The 12,803-nt window shown below is 46.9% G+C and overlaps 1 protein-coding gene across 1 annotated transcript in view; it reads right to left on the reverse strand.

The window, feature by feature from the left end:
* Window positions 1–2,584: 2,584 nt before the first annotated feature.
* The window catches only part of SRPRA (SRP receptor subunit alpha), a 30,791-nt gene continuing 20,572 nt past the window's right edge, over window positions 2,585–12,803 (reverse strand). The window contains exons 4-14 of the mRNA XM_083162798.1: window positions 11,468–11,622; window positions 9,611–9,761; window positions 9,049–9,205; window positions 8,826–8,953; window positions 8,631–8,749; window positions 7,162–7,248; window positions 6,473–6,645; window positions 6,172–6,385; window positions 5,928–6,091; window positions 5,659–5,757; window positions 2,585–3,890 (exon numbers count right to left, since the gene is read on the reverse strand). Of these exons, the coding sequence (XP_083018924.1) occupies window positions 3,762–3,890; window positions 5,659–5,757; window positions 5,928–6,091; window positions 6,172–6,385; window positions 6,473–6,645; window positions 7,162–7,248; window positions 8,631–8,749; window positions 8,826–8,953; window positions 9,049–9,205; window positions 9,611–9,761; window positions 11,468–11,622 (1,576 nt within the window). The 3' untranslated portion in view covers window positions 2,585–3,761. The remainder of the gene's footprint in view (window positions 3,891–5,658; window positions 5,758–5,927; window positions 6,092–6,171; window positions 6,386–6,472; window positions 6,646–7,161; window positions 7,249–8,630; window positions 8,750–8,825; window positions 8,954–9,048; window positions 9,206–9,610; window positions 9,762–11,467; window positions 11,623–12,803) is intronic.

Consider the following 12,803-nt stretch of genomic DNA (forward strand, 5'->3'; position numbering starts at 1 on the left):
CGCCGACGTGGATAGTGGGGGTATGAAAAGGTCGTAGGACGCGTACCGCCGCCCCTCGCGGGCTCGCTACGCTTCGGGTTGACGTTGATCGTGGGGTGGCGTTAACAATTCGGGTGGCCATTATTCACTTCAGGGTGCCTATTTGGCCTCTGTGGCCCATTTAACATTGTTTCCTATGGAAAAATTGGGTCAATTGAGGCATTGAACAGGAAAATCGGGTCAATTGAGACATTTAACATTGTTCCCTATGGGAAATCTCAGGCATCTCGTCTGTCGCATCGCACCTGATTTTTTAGTGCATTCAATGCCCGAGATGGGCGCCCTTCTAAGTAAAGAGTACCTATAATTGTTCTGACTAGGAGTCCTCAATGCACACAAGCACCGCTTGTTTCAGATAGACTAAGGTTTCAGCATATGGCTAAATCAAATTAACTCAATTACTAATTAAATCCAGGGCTCAAACCTAAATCACTAAAACCTGGACTGATAATGTGCGTACACATGGGCAAAAAAAAAATCGCAGGCAATATGGACCAAATTGCCAGCGATTGGAGTGTGCACCAGCGATAAATCGCCGGTTGTGCGCTCCTGTTTCCAGCCCCTGAATGGTCGCTGGTTAGAGGAGCATGCTTCTCTGACCAGCGACTTCCCCTGACTTTTCTCCCGGCAGTGTGACCTTTTTCATCAGCGACCAACTCTGGTTGCTGATGAAAATGACAACTGAGCAATATGATTGCTAGCAATGTATTGCCAGCAATCATATTGCTCCGTGTGTACACAGCTTTAGAATGTGCCTCAAGTACTGGGTTTGGGAATGGCTTAGAGCAGGGATGGGGAACCTTCGGCACTCTAGCTGTTGGGAAACTACACATCCCAGCATGCCTTGTTACAGTTTTGCTATGTAGCCATGCGACAACTGTTGCAGGACATGCTGGAAAGTGTAGTTCCACAGCTGGTGGGCTGAAGGTTCCTTAGCTCTGGCATAGAGAATGTACCTGAAATGGGGATATTGAATCTAAGCCATTGGTTCTCAACCTTGGTCCTCAGGTATCTTTAACAATGCACATTTTCCAGGTCACTTGGCAGGTGCACTCATTATTCACACATTTTAAAAGATCATAGGTGGAACTAATTTCACCTGTGCTTCTGCGTGGAGACCTACAAAACGTGAACTGTTGGGGGTACTTGAGGACTGTGGTTGAGAACCACTGTTCTAAGCCATTGTATAGAGCACAGGTTCTCAAAACTTGGACCTCAGTGCATGTTTTGCAGGTCTCCTCACTGAAACACAAGTGCAATTATTAGCTCCACCTGTGGATCTTTTAAAATGTGTCAGTCAGTATTAATTCACCTGTAGGGTGTCCTGTGAAACTTGAACGGTGTGGGGTCCTGAGGACTGAGAACCCCTGCTGTAAATGGTATCTGAGGATGGAGCTCTGTACAATGTTTCATCCAACATTGAATGCTGAATTTTAGTCCACACATGCCAGACTTATGCTGAAAGCTCATTACTGCTCACCATTGATCATGCTTCAGTGGCACAGTGCCATCTACAGGCAAACTATTATTTAGTAATCCCTCACTTGTTTCCCCAGGTTACAGCACATGATCCAGCCATTGTATGAAGGGCAAAGGCTGTGGCGGGAAAGTGTTTGGTGAAGATACGGCCGTAGAGACATCAGTGATGGAGCATTGGCACACTGTGTAACGCCGGCTGTACGAGGCAGTCTTGGATGATGACTTTGAAGCGCTTCTACCGGAGTTTAGCTCTTCTCACCTTTTTACAATCACATTTTTAGCCTATGTTTAAACATTTCACATAACTGTAGCTGTTGCTTCGGGTTTCTCACCCCAGGAACATTGTGGTTGTTTCATGAACCTAAGTATTGTCATCGCAACATACATTTATGCCCCGCCCTCTCTTTCCCACAATGATGGGGTCTTACTGTTTTATGAATTTTTCTAAATATGAAGTAATTCCTTCAGGCCCAGATAGTGTCCACATACAGTGTGTAGAACATGTACTGTAAAACTTAGCGGCTGATTGGTTCACTATGCCCGCCAAGGAGAACAGCAATTAGTCGAGGGGGATAGTAAGTGCCACAGGTTTTTAACAGACACTATTACTCTCCCATTGGCTATTTAACGTCATTGCTACACATTTATAACTAAGCCTGACATAGCTCAGAGTGTCTAAATGTTGCCACATCCCATATCATCTGCCTGGCGCAGTCTGTTACTAAGCATTGCTGTCCTGCCAGCTCCTTCTTCGGGAAGAAGGGTTGTCAAGTGTCTAGCTGTACCTGCCCAATAGCCTCTGCCAGTAACATTTATACAGGAAGAGAGCAGCCATTGAGCTATCTACTTTTCTAAGGCTTCCTGCTCCGGAGATGGAAGCAGGTGTCCGGTTAAGGTGCATGATTCAGCCCAAACTTTATTGTAAATCTACAGCCAACATATTGGTCAAAGGGCTGCTACTCTCGCAAACCATGCTGTATTTCTCTGTATAAGAAATAAAAGCTTTATATAAAACAACGCACTTGGTATATATTTCCACAACAAGAAAATCTACACAGACACCAGCTTCTTTAAGAAATGTATTCTCTTATAAATAAGGTTTTACGCTCTTGAATGCACTGTGATCCCTCTACATAGCATGGCACCGAAACATTGGAATAAGCCGCACTGGGGCTGCTGAGACACCGGAAGTAATTCCTACATAGACAAGTATTTGTGACCAGAAGTATACTGAGTAGTGTGTAGCCAATGTACAGCTTTCACTAGGGAACTTACTGGGGTATAAGTAGCCTGCACACTCCTGTGCAGCAATACAAACACATATGGCCAGTGCCACCAGCTGGCCATTCCAGAATCTGTTGCCTAGAAACATCACATGTATACACAAAGCCAGATTCCTGAGACGGGTCTAGTAGCTGTTCAGAGTTGGGACTGGATAGGGCTGGGCAGGCACTGAGGTTATATGGTATTTTGATAAGCATTCTGCAACATTAAGTAAAACTGAATTGTAAAGTAGATTTCAGTAGAAACAGTCATTGTTTTATCTGTCTCTTTATGCACAGTGCAGTTCTATTTCACACATGTTGCTATAGAACAATTCGTAAAAGTCCAAATTAATTAGATCATTCATTTACATTTTTAATGGGTCTTTTTCCCCACTGTTAAAATCACTAGAGTCCCACTTGTTAAAACCCCCTTGGTTGTTATACTGACACAAGTCAGTACACACTCGTGTTCTAGGTTACTGCACCTGCAGAAGTGCAATACAAGGGGTGAGTGAGCAAAGGAAGCCCATGGGACAGGCCAATTCCCTCCAAATGCTGACTACAGACCAGCTTCGGAGGACTCACAGTACCAGTAACCAAGGGATTTTGGAAGCTATGTTCCAGATCAGGTGTTGGGTTCTGGTTTATAGTGACTGATCATGGACAGTAACACATCCCAATAGCTACTAGCGTAACGCTAGCAATTAGAGCCTGGAACACGTTTCTTCAATAAGTGACATCGCTAACCGTATCTACATGACCATGAAATGATGGCAAGGTTCATAGACACCAGTTTGATAGAGTGGGAAGGTACTAAATGGACAAAATAACACTGGTTAGCAGCAGGAGTACGATGCTTTGTGCAGGCAGAAGCGGCACTTGCTTCAGGCAGATGGACAGTGTTGCTGGGTAATACCAAGGATTCCGGTACAGCGGATCATAGATGTGGTCTGTAATGTACACGGCAGTAGAGGATTCTCAGGCCTTCATGAGTGCAGCTACTACAGCCTTGACATTGAGGCTGCGCAGATCGCAGTAGGTCTGCCCTGTGCCCACAAACACAATGGGCTGCCCAGTGATGTAGGTCATAGAGATGGCAGCGCCCACCTGCAAGAGAAGCCGAATAAGACCACATAGTTAGAGGTTTGCATCTTACACCACAATATTCCTGCATCCACTTATATTTGCAGAATACAATATGTTGCCCACAGTGGAAAGAAAAATGAACGCAATAAATCTATCAGCAATTACAAATGATCAGTAGATAATACAGCAGCAGCACCTCCAGCCAGACTGCTGAAACATGTGTCCTCATGCACTGCTGGTCTATAGACCATATGAAGCTACAGACATGCTCTGCCAGTCGCACCACACTGCGGCATTACAATGGGAGAATGTTGCAGATTAATCACAACAGAACTTGGAGTGAGGAAAGGCCATTGTCATTCACAATGGATCCCTCCATATACAGACCCAGACTGTGTCACCCACCGGATTGATCAGTGTACGCCAGAAATGTTGTTTCATCACTCCCAGTTTTATTTATGTATATAGGTCACGCACATTTACAGTCGTTATATTGACAGCAGGAAGGTTAACATAAGAATTGAATCGACAGTCAAAAGGTCCACATGGGGGGGTTTTCACTTTTGTGAGCCGACAGGTGGTATTTCATGCCCTACCATCCACTAGGGCATTGTAGGAGAATAAAATAGTACCCAAGGCACGGTGAGTGAGCCATGCACCAATACAGTGTCCATGTCAGCTATGTTGACATTCGGGTAAAAAAAAAGTTAAATATCCCTCTATCGACCTAGCCCATGTCAACCTAATGACATTCGACCTAAGCCCATGTCGACCTTCAATGCATGTCAACCTTAGTGCTGTCGACCCTATGGCCCACACCCCATTTTGTACAAGACAGACACTCGCACAGTATTTTTGCTAGGCTACTTTAGCTGCCCGACTTTTAAAGGGCAATATGCACCCTGCCCCTCTAGCATCGCTGTAGAAAGCAGGCCCAGCCCACCCCCAACAGTGATGTCAGCAGGACCAGCTCATCCCCATCAGTGATGACAGGCATGGCTTACCAGCCGCATGCTGCCTCTATCCCCCAGCGCCATTGCCCTTTCCCAATCCTAGAAGGATCACTACTCTAAGTGGCAGAGTTGCCCAAACCCTCCAACATTTTTCTGTCAAAAACCAGTAGAAACGAGACATTGGATCATGGGCACAGGTAAAGAGGGTGGCATATTATGTCCGAGTCTGGCTGCGGGGGCTATACCTGAGGGCAGCCAGCACTGGCGGGTTACTGAGCGGAAGGATGGATGAAGCAGTCTATCACTGAGCAGCGCTGCTATACAATTCCATTGCAAAGCCCTGTTTTCAGGTACAGACCATAAAAGAAAAAAAGAAAAACACTACAGTACCAGTTACAAAAAAAAAGTACAGTTGGAGGGTTTGCAAAGGGGGCTAGTTACCAGCAGCAACAGTGACATCGTTAGATACACCATTTCAAAGTCTCACTTTGGATTAGGCCAAACATTTACCCTCAATGACCACACCTAAGGTGCGTACACACGGGCATAAAATCGCTGGCAATATGGTCACGGAGAGACCATATTGCCAGCAATTGGAGTGTGCACCAGCGATAAATTGCCAGGTGCACCCTCCCATTTTCAGTCCCCTAATGGTCGCTGGTCGGAGGAGCATGCTCCAGTGACTTCCCCTGCCTTTTCTCCCATCAGCTACTATCTTTTCATCAGCTACTATCTCTGGTTGCTGATGGAAATGGAAAACACTGAGCGATATGATTGTGGAGCAATATAGCTAGCAATACAATATAGTGTACACAGCTATAGTCACCAGATGTTACCTTATCATCGATGGTATCAAACTTGGTGAGCACAATCCCATCGATCAAACGCGCCTTCTCGCTCATAGAGTGGTCAGCCAGGGCCTTGTTAAACTTCACCTGAGGAACAAGAGACATCACACATCAGTTTCATCTACAAAGCAATTAGAATTGAGAGATTAGCCACAGCTGCAAGATGCAACAGAACTGCAGTCAGGAGGCTAAAATTACCGCATCTGTAGTTGCCGGATTTAAAGGGAAAATATATTCAATCCCAGGTCACAACTCACCAACTGGTCCACCGCTTCATTCCCAACTAAGGCCTCTCCGACAAAAAGTACAAGGTCAGGCATGTTGACAGCGATGAGTTTAGCCAGCGCGGTCATCAAAGGGGCATTGTCCTGCATGCGGCCAGCCGTGTCCACAAGAACCACATCAAAGCCCTGGTTCCGAGCTGCAGGGGGAAAGGACTCAGACAATGAGTGCTTGGTCCGTATGCCTGGACAGAGTATAACTTCCGCACAAGGGTCTTACCATAAGATATGGCTTCCATGGCAATGCCAGCCGCATCCTTGCCATACCCCTTCTCGTAGAGCTGCACCATGCTCCGCCCACTGTGCTTCTCAGGAGGATGCAAGGAATTAAGGCGTCTTGTGTGAGTGCGCAGTTGCTCCACCGCCCCGGCTCGGAATGTGTCACAAGCCGCTATGAGAACGCTATAGTTATTCTCTATCAGCCAGAAGGAAATCTGCAGCCAGAACACAGGATTGGCTCATTGAATGAGGGTGGTGCAGAGCGGGGACAACACATCACACAAAAGGTGACAATCACTTACTTTGGCCAGGTTGGTGGACTTCCCCACTCCGTTTACCCCACAGAAAGTGATGACATATGGACGACGCATTCGCTGTGACTCCATGACATCACGCAAGACATCAACACGTCGCTTTGGCTGCAAGATCTGCACAAGGGACTCCTGCAATGCTTGTTTCACCGCAGAGGTCACAGCTAGTGCCAGACACAGGGCAAGAGGTCAGTTCCAATGGGTCGGGTAAGTACATATGTTTATAAACACAAAGGAAAACCACCACTTCCTACCCATCAGCGTAATCCCCAAGGTCACCACCTGGACTGCTCTATAATGTTGTAGAGAAAGCCGATAGATGATCATACGCAGCTTGCCCAATTAGCTTCCCTAACTCACTTAAGGTGCCCACACACTACACACTAGGCGCACACCTAGAAAAATCTTCCGGGTGAGCCCGCACCGGCAGCGCTGCTCAGGAAGGGGTTCAAATTTTTCTGCAATCTTCACAAATTCTGGACTAAAAAATACTCTTTGCATGAAATATTTTATCCAGGACTGACAAGGGAATCTTATATTTTACACATCTTTCTAGTGTGTGGGCACCTTCAGCAAGCATTCTTCTGAGGAGTATAATTCCCTGGAGATATCCACCATTGGACAACCTGTTAGCCAAACCTGTACCGCCACATTTAGCAATTAGGGAGCTTCAGACTTACTAGAGAACGTTCCCATGACTTTCCCTTCCAGTCTCTTGGCCACGGAATCACAGAGCTGCAAGGCGATGTCAGCTGCCACATTCTTCGCTGTGAGGATATAATGGAAGACCAGTGAAGTTAAGATTGGGGACATCAGGACACAGCACAAGACCTCGTCAGACATTAAACTCAAGCAAGATACTAGATGTGGGATTCTCTTCTCGTCTCCCCTCACAAGCTACAGCACTTTGGGCCTTATTCTGATCGGTGCGGCCCGATCAGAATATGCGGCCACGACCGTGCAGGCGAATCCCCGCCTTCCATACGGATCGCCACCTCCATCCGTATGCGGATATGTGGCGATCCGCATGAAATTGGACGGGGATACGCCTCCTCCGTCTTGGGAGCAGCCCCTGCATTCGATGGTCGCCGAACATCGAATGCAGGGCCGCACGCTCCACCAGGTCCCGCCACACAAGACCACACGGACACTTGTCCGTGTGAAATCATGTATGGGGACGGGCAGCTGACATCCGGCGATGTCAGATGCCCGCCCCCTACACACGCGTCACGGCCTCATTACCATGCATACGCCCCGCGTTTGCATGGGAATGCCCATGAAACGCGGGGCGTATGCATAGGGTAATGAGGCTAAGTAGCCCCTCACGCCCCTCTACGCCCCCTGTGCGGCGTGTCAAGAATACGTGCGGCGAAATCGCCTGCACATGCGCAGAGTGACCCCTGCACATGCGCAGACGATCACCATCGGCGGGACGACCGCATGCGGAGAAATCCGCACCGATCAGAATAAGGCCCTTTGTGACTATAAATGTAAAATACATTGACATGTATGTATAAGGAAGAAATACTTGGTGGTCTAGTGGGGGGTTGCTGAGGAGACGTACAAATTAAGCCTAACCGAGTACGGTGTTCAAAAAGGCCTAGGGTGGAGCTGGATGAATGAGGGGACATTGCTTGCCGGGAGGGTCAGAGATGAAGTGCCATAAGCTGTGGCTGTCAAGTCTGGGCTCCAGGTCTTAGATGTGGCAACACACCCTGAAGTCCAGAGGGAAAGTCCCGGAACGGAATGGTAAACATACGGAGGGACCAATGGAGAGGGCGGGTCGCTGCTTACCAGCCGCAGACTGACATCATGGACACACGCCCATAAGGAGGCAGCACCAATAGGACAAGACAAGTCTACTCATCCTGGTACTAGCAAATTGGAGACTGGGGTTAATTTACTGAGATGGGCATTCGATTGAAGATGGGATGTTGCTATAGGCAAACAGATTTGGTAATCTTCTAGAAGGTGCTAAATAAATAAGTAGATTTTGGTTGGTTGGTATGTGTGAAAATTAGTAAAATTGTTGCCCCTGGAATTAGTTTTATGGTCACATGTTGTGTTATAAACCGGTTACACTGGGTGGGGTCAATAGCTGGAAACTGCAATGGAATAAAAGAAAAAACATTGAAAGGCTTTCACCCACATATCAGGTGATCCTTCATCTTCTCCAGAACAGGTTCCATGTCTTCTAAGGTTAAGCTTTTCGCCCCCACCAGGCCTTTTAACATCCCAAACATCCCTCCAAAGCTGCTCTTCTTGGCACTGGCGGCAGAATGATGGTGGTGAACCAACTTCATAGACATCTATCATATATTATATACACACAGATTTATATTACCTGGACTTGGCTGGTGCCGCTGCAGCTTTGGTAGTAACGTAGGGGATGTCCTCTTCCTCGGCTTCATCGCTGCTACTCTCATACTCCACGTCAGGAGGGTTTCCAGACATCAGACCGCTGCGAGACCTCTGGAAGAGAAATCAAATTATGTATACAGTCCCCTGACCGTGCCGGAGCCCAGTAACGCTCACAGCCCAGAAACCATGCTAGAGCCATCCCTTACCAGCGCTTCTAGGTCATCGTCTGGTACCGACGGCTCCTCTGTGTTGCCATTTGTTGTAGGTTTGCTGTAGTCCAGTTCTTTGGTGTTGGAAGTTTTGCCCCCCCAAACACGAGGCTGCTTTCCTTTGTCTTTCACGGCCTCCGGTTTTGGGGACTTGCTGTAAAAATATAAAACTGCAATGAGCACCGATCCCAGGCGAACCTACTATGTACAGAATACAGGCTCTTCACAGGGAATCATGGATAGATAATAGATCACAGCTCCTGTCTGATGATGTGCAATTACATAATCCTGATTATAGGTCTGAAGTCATGGCCTGTGATAATATTGTAGGGGGTCATACTACTGTATAAACTAGTCGAACAGATCTTACCTAATTGCATGTGCACAGCACTACTCTGTGCACTAGATGGCAGCAGCCAATGCTAATGACGAGAGCAAATTTACAGGAAGGTTTGGGAAGCTGTTGTGGAACTGCGGAGCCCAAGCAGACACTATTATCTCCACAAACTCAGATTGCCCAAACCCAATTAACAAGAACATGACGCAGATGGAGCCGCACCTGGCTTTATCACCAGTCTTCATTTTCTTCTTAAAAAACTCCTCCCGTTTCCGCTGTATGGCCTCCTCCGAAGTGAGTTCCTCCACAGCGGAAGCAGAAACACTCGCTTTGGTTCCTTTATTTGAAGCAGCGCTAACTTCTGACGCATTGTCTGAAAGACAGATCCATGAGATTAACACCAAGTGCAGACTACCTTTAACGTGAGACACAGGTGGAGTAGGTGCTGGCTGGAAAGGAAAGGAAACCTTCTCAAATACAGCAGCACCTCTAAAATAACCTATGGGTACCAGCACATAACTCCTACAGGAACATCACGTCAGCCACTCTGTTATTCGCTATGAGAGGACACATCTTCAGCTGCTGATCGAAAATCTCTACTCAGTCGCAACAAATCAGTACATGTAAATGGGGAGAACATTGGCCAAAAACAGTCTAGCGCAGCGGTTCTCAAACTGTGGAAGACTCCTCAGATCTCTCTGCGGCATCTTACTGTGCTGAGAGATCTGAAGAGAGGAGACATCTGGCAGCTCTGACCCAATCCCAGTGATCAGCCTCTCTGGTCATTCCTTCCCGGCAAAAGGTTCTGCAGATGTCCAATAAGCTGGCATATAGCACCAGAGAACCTCAGTCAGACTTCAAAGAGTCAGCTGCCATCGTCTCTTTAGTTGACGGCCTGAAGTCCCATCTGTGTCTGCTCAACAGCAAGCAGTTACCTGCCATGGGAGAGCCTAGGAGATGCAGAGAATACCAGCTGCCAGGTACCTGCCATGAAATATCAGAAGATCCCACAAGACACCGATGTTACACAGCATTTACCAATCACCCACCCTGTGAGATCCCACCAGATGCAGATGCTAACCAGCAGGTACCAGGCACCCAACCCTGTGAGATCCTACCAGATGCAATCTGCTGCACTTTGATTAACCCCTGTATACCTTAGTTGCATACGCAGTTGTGACATTAGGCAGACGATTGGCACGACACATTATGCGGACGATTGGAAGTTAGGTATAAAAGACGTGGACTTCCATTAGTAGAATACACCTTGATAAAGCTGTGAGTCAGCACAGCGAAATGAGTTGGTGATTCTGGGGCACTAATTGGAGAAGAAATTCTATCCCACTTGGAAAGCTGTTTGACCACCTGCTTATTCATCTGATCCCGTCCTACAAACATCACTTGAGTTCGTGAACCGTCCTCATTCCTGGTTATTGGATTGCACTTCCTAAAAAGGTTCCCCGGGTTGGCTACACTACATCCTTTGCTAACAGGTTATCAACCAAGCATTCACAGGACATCCACAAAATATCTAAGACGGACTTCCTCTGAACCAATTTGGATGCAAGTTTAGGATTAGTCCAGGTCCCATCAACCCAACAGTGGTGACTATATCACTCCAATTAGGTCCCATTCAATTATCATGTATTTTATATACGTATTTTTAATGGGTTATTAAAATTTCATTTTTTATTCATTGATGCATATACTTCTATGACAATTTTGTTCCAGCGCTGCTTCAGCCTGTTTTTGTTGTTCATTTCATTTGGGGAATTGACCATCCCCCTCACAAGCAGCTGCTTATTAAAGCGACAACCCATATACAGGCACTCTACAATTAACTTCGGTTAATTATTGTTTAGCAGATGCAGGTGCTACCCAGCAGCTACCAGGCACCCACCCTGTGAGATTCCAAAAGATGCTACCCAGCAGCTACCAGTCACCCATCCTGTAAGATCCCACCAGATGCTACCCATCAGCTACCGGTCACCCACCCTGTAAGATGCCACTAGACACTATGTTACCCAGCATCTACCAGTCACTCGCACCAATGATTACAGATTGCTGATCTATACTCACTCTCTTTTTTTGAGGCCTTAGTCTTCTTGTTGTTTTCCTTGGCCTTGTCCCCAGGCTTCTCAATCATGGACTTGACGGTCTTCCTGGACTTCTCCGACTCTTTGAATGTCTTCATGGCGGGAGGAGGTCGAGCTTTGCTGACCTTCTCTGCTGTCCTGGGATGCACAGAAGATTTACAGATTAGAGATGACTTCTAGTCTAAGAAAACAGAACAATGGAGTCAAAGTATCAAGAGTCACTATAAGTGCAAAATATTCTGCCCTATTGTGGGGGGCTTGGCCGGGGTCAGCAGTTGCTCCCGCTGTTAATCACACCATGAGGGCAGCTATGCGCTCACTAATGACCAGAGATCTCAGTGATCAGGAGAATTGGTCAGTCTTCACAATAGCTGCCAGTGTGTATGCGACACATTTAATGAACACAGAAGTTGAGTTATATCGAAAGGATTCTGCCTCTGCCTTGCAATCCAAATGCTCTTATGTTCTGATTCTTCTTGAGGCAATTCTCCAACAGTCTTCAAAACATTGGGGCACACCTTTCAAAATAAATCGCCATAGTGATAAATGCCAGAAAAAAAAAAAAAAGAGTTTATCTAGTGGTGCACCCTAGTCCAGAAGTAGGATTGTGGCCAAGTCCCTCTGCACCCTCTATTTAATACTTCACCTTTATTCAGGTCTACTAAATAGACATAAGAATTCCCTCAAAATACTTCTGGTCCCAATATTGTGGATATGGGAGACTCAAACTAATTTTATATTTTAATTACTTTCATTTCTTTAGATTGTAAGCAGTGCCCTCCTACCTTTTGACTGTCTGTAAATACCCAGTTTGTTGTATCACTGGGATGGGTACTTATGTAATATCTGGACTCCTGTTTTTCTTATGAGACCGCGTCCGCTCGCCACGCTTCGGGCACGGTGGCTCGCTGCGTTTGCCACACTATATAAAATCAACTCCATGCGTAGTTGGATAGTAGGGGTATGAAAAAATGGGGTGCATTTAACATGGGAGTCCAGATAATACATAAGTACCCTGGGATGCAGTGTAAATCCCGGCGGTCGGGATCCCGACGCTGGAATCCAGATCGCCGACATCCCAACACTTTCTCCCTCCGGGGGTGTCCACGACACCCCCGGAGGGAGAATAAATTAGTGTGCCGAGCGTAGCGAGGCACCGGGCCCGCTGCGTGCCGATCCACGTCCCCCCCCGATTTCGGCGATCGGATATCCAGCGTCAGGATTCTGAACGCCGGGATCCCGACCGCCGGGATTTAATACTGAATCCGTATTACTGTCTCCTTTGTAAAGAGCAATGGAATATGCTGCGCTATATAAGA

This window comes from Crinia signifera, chromosome 19 (genome assembly GCF_055691185.1).
Source record: "Crinia signifera chromosome 19, ASM5569118v1, whole genome shotgun sequence".
NCBI classification, from domain to species: domain Eukaryota; kingdom Metazoa; phylum Chordata; class Amphibia; order Anura; family Myobatrachidae; genus Crinia; species Crinia signifera.